Genomic DNA, 9,572 nt, shown 5'->3' on the forward strand with positions numbered 1-9,572 from the left:
TGATTGATAACCATAGATAATCTGTATTATCTATATTGATAACGTCGTTTGACCATAAACCACTACTATAACCACAAGTAGCCATTGTGGTAACATATATTCTCTTCAGTCACAGTATACAGTGTGTATAATATATAGGGATGACGTCCTATCCATGAATATATTATTATCTATGGATATTACATAATAATATAGTTATAGCCGTTAAAGGTAGGTACACGCAAGCCAAACTACAGTGGCCGTCAATCGTTTTCTCCGCATTCGCTGCGCCATCCGATTTTCAACTATTCTCGATCAAATCGTTTTCGTGTCGTCGTCCGAGAATGTGTATAAATAAATTTCAATGATAATATTAAGGTTGTGGAGTGAGACGAAATTCCAGTGGGCACGAGTCTTGTACGTATTATTATTTATATAATAAATTAATAAATAACTGATTTTCTCCTTCCTCCGGCAGTCAGGGTTGGATAAATTAATTTAACGTTTAAACTTTATAAACATTTCTGTTTACTATTGTTATTATTGTAATTTAAATAATTTAATAATACTTTATTGTATTTTACAATAAAAAAAAAGTAACTCGTCATTGGCCACGATGACGAGGGTTGACTTTTCTTCTATATATAAAGAAAAATAAATAACGTTGGTAGGTACCTATATTTGTGAACCGCATAATTTCCGGTCATCCGTTCTCGATGATTATAGGATCCGAGTGCTTCGCGTCAAAGTAAGACGCACATCATATCACCCATATTATTCACAGGTCACTTGTACGGATAGACAACTATTTACATTCATACGCTTTTGCGACTGTTATATTATGATATTGGAATTACTTAGAAATGATTGTACTTACATAATATTCTAATTTTATTTGCGTGCATACGTCGATAAGTTTGTAAAATCCTAAAGTTGAACATTGGTAAAATAGTTGTGTGACGCGCTGTCGACTTTTGGTCGGGTTTGATGCATAAAATATAATTTATGGTGGCAAACATTCAAAACATAACCTCAGTGTTTTTATGTAGTCACATAATATTATTAATATTAGGTAACTTTAAAAAACGGTTATAATTGTCATTAGATTTAACTAAAAGTTATTATATAAGTATGTAATAAAACAGCCTGCAGTAGTAATATATTATATACGTTGTACCTAGCTTTAATGTTTACCTTTTAGTTTAACTTAAACTCTGCATTTCAACTTTTAAGCGTAAAAAGAGAGTGAGCGCATGCTTAAAAAATCTCCACTCTGTATTTACGTGCAAAGTATTATTATTTTAACCCTAAAAATGTAATTTTAAAATGAAATTTTATAAAGTTCATAGGTACCCGCAATGACATTCATTTGTATAATATGGTACATCGTAAAAATAATTTTATTCATGTACTTACGTAATTAAATATATGAAAATAAATTCAACAAAGTAAAAAGAAACTGTTATTTACTACATTTTAATTTTAATTATGCAACGCAATCGATAAACGCATAATATAGAAAGTAAGTAGGTACTTATACAAATAATTAAATGCTGATAAATTAAATATTATCAATTAAATTGTATGAGCCAACTCGTATAGTAAAATTTTTTTTTTAATGATAGTAAATGAAACTTGGATTATAGTAAAGATTAAATAATAAATATATTATAATTTATAGGTATTAAGATTTATAATTGTAAATTGTATACACGTCGGAAAATTACTTTTGATTTCTACAAAAATATTATTAAATCACACAATTACTTTTGCCCCATTTTTAGGACGTATTTCCATCAACATATAGGTACTTCAATGATATTCCCGAATACATTTTTTTTTATCTATAATCCAAGTAATTATATAATATAGCCAAATACCCCACTGGAGAGCTTTCTGAGATCGGGAAACGAGTCTGCGTTATACTTTTTCCCTTCATAATAACTAATAAGCATTTATGTATTATATCAGTAAATTAAGCCTGTGTTTTATTTTTTTATATGTTTAGGTCTTTGTTTCTTTGTCTTATAAATGAATTATGTAATGTGATTTTATTTCAGAAAATTTTGTTTACTTATCACAAATAAAATAAATAAATCAATTATTGTAATACATTATAAATATTATACACTTTTCTTTTTTAAAAAAATATATTGTTGGTTTTGAAAATATATTAAATTATTATCATTAATCATTGTTCATCAGTATCCCCCTTTAGAAATATTCTCTACTGCCATTGTATTAAACTGAGGTTCTCCTAATATTCAACTCATTCTCCTCTCGTTCTCACCATGTTATTATTTCCTCAACTAAATCCTCTAGCTTCCTTATAATATGGTTACTTTTATAAATTGTAAAATTGATGTTAATTGGTAAGCCGTAATATTTTTATTAATTAAAGTAAAAACAAAATTATTATGAACGTAAATTAATATTTAAAATAAAAATAAGTTTTGTAAAATTTTCTTTTTTGCGATTTCCCTAATTTATTTTATATTTTAGATTCTGAGTGGAACAATGAATGTATTGATTTTACAATGATATTTGTGTGTCTTTTTTTAATTTTTCTTTTTTTGTGTCTTTACACGATAAGTAATCGAAATAATGCTACGATTTTCAACTTCAGTATCTTGTTCGATTGGAAAGTGAATATCGTTGGTGCATTGGGGAGGTCAAAATTTAAAATTCCCAGTAATTTTCAAAAGCGCCAAGAAAAACCAAAGAAAAATTAAGGAAAAGCGGGAATTTTTACGCAAAATCGATTTTTCACAAAATTTAATTTGGTTTTTGGTGTAACTTAAAAAAAAATGACCGTAGATACATGAAAATTTTACTGAATGCTTATACTAGCATTTCCTATACACCATACAATTTTGAAAATATTTTGACTCTTTTTGAGCTATTTACGGACATTTTCAGTTTTCAATTTTTTTAGTTTTTTTTTCTATAAATATCAATAAAGTTTTATCTGTTGGGCCAAAAAGTGTAAAAATTTAATACATAGGCACAGTATATTTTTATAGTCATTTTAAGTTTAAATTTGGATGAAATTACAAAAATCCTAGAGTAACTAATTTCGTTATTTTATTGTGATTGTATAATATTATTCATGGGTACTCGAAACTTCTAAAGTATACTATTATATATCTATGATAGTATCACGGTTTGTTGTTGATGTATAACGCGTTACAAGTACCTAATGGATATTGTGATATAATTAATTTGGAATTTATTATAGGTACCTATTATAGGTAAATTTATTTTTAATGCCATATATAAGTATATAATATGTCTTTAATTGATAGAAAAAAAGTTGCTAACCTGAAATTTCTCCGCCTACTAATAGATGGCTGTATTGATTCTCCTGTCTTACTCTCCATGATTAACTTTAAAGTCCTTTGCTCTTCTGTCCGTCAAATTTATCCATTTTTTTATTCCAAAATGCAATATTAACTATTCTGAGAATCAGCCAATTCTTAGAATGATGCGTATGGCAAATATAGTGATCCATCATTTCTTTAGTATTTGTTATATCTTTTATTATGTTATTCATGTTTTTAATTAAATAAATTAGTAATTGTCACTATTTTTATTGTTGTCATCATAGTTAAAATTTAATTAGTATTATCATAATATATATAATCGGGCTCAGCCCGTATTGTTGATAATAAATATTGGCCAGTTAAATAAATGTCTTATACCTAGACTGGCATACCGTTTCCGCTCAGAATCGTTTTTCTTATACAATGATATTATATCATTGAATTCAAATTTAATACCATCAATTATACAGTGACCTACTTGTAACTTACTGTACAGCAGACCGACATCCACTTGCTAACCTTTTTTTAAATTTTATTCATAGACTCATACAACTTTTTTAAAATTTTGAATGTGAAATGTTGGCACGTGACTAGAAAAAGTTTCGATTCTCTTGTTATAATAATATATAAGATTATATAGGTACAATTGTACAATAATATTATACTATTCATTCTTTTATATTGTATATTTGTAATTTGTATGTATATTTTATATGTATCTTATTTGATTGTTGGATACGTAGGTACGTGTGTATAAATTAAATTGTTTTCTGATTTCAAGTAATACACGTATACTACTTATAACACATAATCAACAATTTATAGTATACCGTAAGACGGGGTAACTTTGTACCATTTTTCAGCATTTTTCAACCTTAGGACTAAATTAAACTAGGTTGCACGAAAAAGAACTAAAATAAAAAAAAAATTGACGTAATTGTGTGGGTTCAGACTGCGAAATGTAATTTCTAATTTTTTAATTTTTTAACAATACTTTATTAGTTTTATATATGTGAGACCATATCAGAGTTACAGAATTCTACAACAATTAAATGTGTTCGAATCAAACAAAAGTTAAAAGAGGTCACTTTTACGGTACAAAAAAAGTGATAGCAAAAACAATTTTTATTTTTAACAAAACAAGTGATAACGGAAAAAATTGTTATTATATTCGGTTACCAGTGTTGTTAACTATAGGAAACCACAACAACATTTTGATAATTGTCACATGTCTTATCACAGCTTACAGAAGTATTTAAAATTCGAATTGTGGGCCAAAGTTACCCCGATTTACGGTACATTTTATACTATTGTTTTAGGGTAATTAATCTAAATTTCTAAAGTATACTTTCCTTAAGTATACCATTTATGCCCAATTTACAATAACAGGTTTATTATATTGTACTTTTTCTAACACTTATTTTGGCATATTTACTAGGAAACCGATACACACTTACTAAAAAAACCACGACATACTAGCTATTTTACATTGTGGAAATATCATACCTTTCGTTACATTTTTGTTCTATATAAAAAAAATAACCCAACAGAGGATTTTTTTCAAGACATTTTAGCCCCTGGATCCACGACTATGCTTCAAGATCATTACAAAATAAACATATTGTTTAATATTGCCAAGTATCGTTGAATGTTCAATGTTTAACGATTTTGGAAAGTTTTTAAATATTTAATATATCATATAGGTAGGCTATGCTTAAACTATACGAAAAAAAATAAAAATAAAACCAGTTAAGCCTTACCTGGTAAATACGATGAGAACTAAACCATTTCCAATTAAACCCACAATACCGATTACTGTGAGCAGCATACCATATGAAAAAAATATCATTGGACTTGTAAGTTTTTCGTTGCCTTCTTCATCTCCATAACATTTTTTACTCTATAATACGTTTAAAATGACTTTAAATAAATATGGTTTTATTTCTAATTTATTTTCTAAGTTATTTCAATATTATTCAATGTTTTATTAATGAGTCTTTATTTATTTTTTTTTTTTTTTGTAAAATAAATTTTGTTGGTAAGAAATGAACATCTCCGTTATATTTGAAACACGTACTTATGATCATCCTGTTTAATGTTTATTTATAAACATAATATACGCTAACTAAATACTGAGCAACTGTAATAATTGCAATGGTTTCAATTTACGTAGGTGCTTATATGATTAATAAAAAAATCTTAAATTCTCAATAATTATTATACAAAATTTAATTTTTATTTTTGCTTATTGAATAGAAAATTATATCAACATATTATGTTTAGAAGCTTACTCGTATAACAGGTAACAGATTCAATATGAGACTTAAAACTTAGATGTAATAATACATTACGAGTTCAAATTTACTTAAGAAACATTATTTTAAAAATGTACTTACTAAATAACATTCTAAATTTATATATCTACAAAGCAATAATAATAAAAACAAAATAATGTCGATTATATTTGTAAAACATTTCAAAGTGTGTAAGTTAGACCGTGTAACCCATCGAAATTATTCGAATAATATTTTTAAAATATATCGTTATAAATATCGCAATTAAATATTATATAAACGAAGTTTGATTTCAGCTAGGTACCAATATACCTATTATGTTTAATTTCATAAATTATATTAAAATATAAATTGAGATAAATTTCCAGCTTTTGAAAATAAATAAATAAACATGTTTACTATAAATTGTTATATTAATTGTTTAATATTATGGTATGACATAAATAGAAAAATGTGGAAAAATTAATTGAGTTGACTTTGGATGATACCTACAACTTTATGTTATGTATATTCTATTACAACTATACTATATTTTATATTTATACTTTAATTATATTTACGACCTGTAATAAAATATAAATATTTTTTAAATTTTTACTTTAATAAATTGATACTTGAGAAATAGCATTAAATAATTTTTGTTCAACTTTTTGATATAGATACAAGTAACAAAGTTTACGTAGATAATAATAAAAGTTTTTAAATCGGTATTATTGAATATTTTACTTTCAACTAAAAATTATTGTCCTAACCAATAAACTTTAAAGAATACTATTGAAGATACACTTTGAAAATGCATTTTTTATACCTTCACAGAACAAAATTAAATATAAAATAAATAATATGTTTATACTATTGTTTTATGAAACTGTGGTCTTATATTTTTTTATACATACTATTTATATCTTTTTATTTACTTTTAAATCATTAGACTTTTTTTCATTACCAAGTAAGTAACTTATTTTTTTTTTCATTAAAAAAGTACAAAGTAAAATGTTACACGTATATTTGTTACACATATCTTCTAAGAATTAAAACAGGAGAAATATTATAATCGTACGGTTTGAAAACTAAAATAACATTTGGAAAAAAATCAATTGTAGTTAGGTACCTACCATCCGCGTGAATCATATATTATGAAACTGTACAGTGCGAAATGTCGATAGGGTTAGGTAAATATGGAATTAAAATAACGATGTTCATGGAAATCAGTATCATTGGTGTCGCCCAAATAGATACTCAAATACTATGAAAAAATTGTATTCGATATAATAACATAGATATATTATAAATATCTAAAAATTTTAATAATTTCTTTAATAACTAGATAATATAGGACAAATCGAAAACATATATTAATAGATATATGTTAAAGTAGTACCAAAATGATAGATGTTATTAGCTTTCTGTATGGTAGAAAACATAGTGTCTGGTATATTATCTTCTATCGAATAGTTTTTTGTGACATTTTATTTTACGATGTTCAACATTATGTTTATCATGATTATTATATTTTGAACTTGTGATTATAGTGTAATTAGTTTGTACCTACATGTTTTATATAATTATATAAATGAAACAGTATAACACAATTATGTACTTATGTCCTATATGCTATATTAATATTATTTAATCGAATAGTAAGTATAATTGTGTTATATCTGCATTCTGCAGTGATGATAGGATATTAAACATGTATAATATATGATTGTTTATTGTACGCACTTCGTTTTTGCACATTGCATTAAAACTGGCTAAGTGGTTCGACATCGATATCGTTTGGTTTTTGGTTTTGTCTTGTCTTTAATATTATCGCATTTTGCTTGTTTCCAGTTCCTCACTATTCAGGGAATACAAATCAAACAATTATTATTTTTTACCAATAGTAATAAATATAAAATAATTGTAATGATGGTGGATATGTTATGTTAAAACTTATTTTGCATTAATTATTGTTATTCAGGTATCTGAAAACTAATAAAAAGATAATACATGTTTTAAATATCATAACATCATACGTATTATTGTTTCCATAACAAAATATATTACTTCGCCCAGTTTTCCATTTTATCGTTGATTGTCGAAGATTTCCTCCAAATGGATATTTTTTTAAAGCTCACATGATAAACCTATAACAATAACATAATTTTTATTCACGTGTAACTAATATTTATAAGTAAAATAATACACAGAGCATGCCAACATGAATAAAACATACAACTGATGTAATGGTCTATTGATCATAATATTTTTTACTTAAGAATAGAAAGATACATATTTTTCTTTCAACAAAATCAACTACTCTTGAAAAGGTACTGACAAATGTATCGTTTAAATTTTAATAACATACTATATATTATTCATTTATTTTAAATATTATTTGAATTATAATGAATTATAAATGAACAATAAATTACATAATTTAGTATACATTTTTTTTTTTTAATAATATTCGTTTACTTTTATTTTATACGCCAAGTAGAGCGAAAAATCGCTATTTGTTTTTTAATAATGTGATTTTTATATATCATAGGTAGCTTCTTTTTGTAATATTTCGTATTTTAATTTATTTATATTAAATATAATCAAAGGATCGCAAGTATTACATGTACAGTGCCTCCCTGGTACCTACATGGCTACATTTATACTGGAGATAATGTAAATTTCGAAATTCCATTACAAAAGTAGACTATTTTTAAAAGGTTGTACCAAAACGAGAAATACCTTCAAACCATTCAAATATTTTCACTCGTTGTACATTGCATTATTTTTGTTTAGATTTTTCAAAGTTTTTTTTGTCCGTGAATATTTTAAGTTTAGGTTGCGTGTCGTTATTAAATCATAATATAATATTCCACTAAGGCCATAATAGTATTATACACAATTTACTGAGGTTTTTATTTTACATTGCTTTGTTTATATATAGTGCCTATATTTAAAAATGTATTACCTTTTACATTATGAGCGGAGCTGGAAATGTATATTGCCATATTGGTTTTTTTTTGTTTGTGTGTTTTTTTTTTAAATGTATCTAACTTTAAGGGTTACTTATGGAAGCAAATTATATTAAGTTGGTACTTTTCTAGCGTGAGGATGGGGTGGTTATCTAAAAAATCTTTCAGTATTTTAATTATAATAATATCGAGGAAACTAACAAAAACCAGTGTGAATACTCAACAGTTTGGGCCTGTTTTTAACAAAACTAAATTTGTTATTAATTGCAATGACTTTAAAATTTCACTGAATATTAAGATTAGCCCATTTTAAAAATATGTATGCCCTTTTTGAGCTTTTTATACGTCTGAAATGTTCGTCTTATAAATTTTAGATTCTGAGCGGAGCGATGAATGAGTGTTTTGATTTTAAAATTAAGTGTGTGTTTTTTTTTTTAAACGTTTTTTTGTACCTGTCATCACCTATTAGGACAGTAAAAATGCTTAGATTTTCTTCAATAGTATCTTTTGTGATAGCCTATCACAAAAGATACTGTTATATCACTGATAGGAAAGTGAATCTAGTTGGTACTTTGATGGGTCAAAAGTAAAAATTTCCCAGTAGTTCTCAAAAGCGACGTGAAAAACAAAAGAAAAATTAAGGAAAAACAAGAGTTTTTCTTCAAAATCTGTTTTCGAGGAAATCGATATTGGTTTTTGATGCAACTCTATAGATACATACAATTTTAACTAAATGTTTATATTAGCATTTTCTATACACCATAAAAATTTTCAAATATTTTGATTTATTTTGAGCTGTTTACGGATATTTTCAGTTTCCATTTTAGATTCTGAGTGGAACGATGAATGTGTTGATTTTACAATGATGTATGTTTTTTTTTTTATTTTTTATTTTTTTTTTGTGTCTTTACACGATAAGTAATCGAAATAATGCTTCAATTTTCAACTTCAGTATCTTGTTCGATTGGAAAGTGAATATCGTTGGATGCATTGGGGAGGTCAAAATTTAAAATTCCCAGTAA

General features: G+C 25.7%; 1 protein-coding gene across 14 annotated transcripts in view; it reads right to left on the reverse strand.

Moving 5' to 3' along the window:
* Positions 1-9,572, reverse strand: part of LOC100575918 (rhodopsin) — a 59,025-nt gene that overhangs the window by 26,288 nt on the left and 23,165 nt on the right. For 7 of the 14 annotated variants that reach the window (XM_003247272.4, XM_003247271.4, XM_029489579.1 and 4 more), the window contains 3 exons: positions 7,646-7,725; positions 7,322-7,436; positions 5,063-5,202 (listed from right to left, as the gene is read on the reverse strand). In XM_003247272.4, coding sequence (XP_003247320.1) covers positions 5,063-5,202; positions 7,322-7,366 — 185 coding nt within the window. In that variant the 5' untranslated portion in view covers positions 7,367-7,436; positions 7,646-7,725. Of the gene's footprint in view, positions 1-5,062; positions 5,203-7,321; positions 7,571-7,614; positions 7,726-8,546; positions 9,269-9,572 lie in introns of those variants that run through there. The other 7 variants (XM_029489582.1, XM_008188945.3, XM_029489584.1 and 4 more) reach the window with 4 other exon arrangements.

The sequence above is a fragment of the Acyrthosiphon pisum genome, chromosome A2 (assembly GCF_005508785.2).
Source record: "Acyrthosiphon pisum isolate AL4f chromosome A2, pea_aphid_22Mar2018_4r6ur, whole genome shotgun sequence".
Classification (NCBI taxonomy): Eukaryota; Metazoa; Arthropoda; class Insecta; order Hemiptera; family Aphididae; genus Acyrthosiphon; species Acyrthosiphon pisum.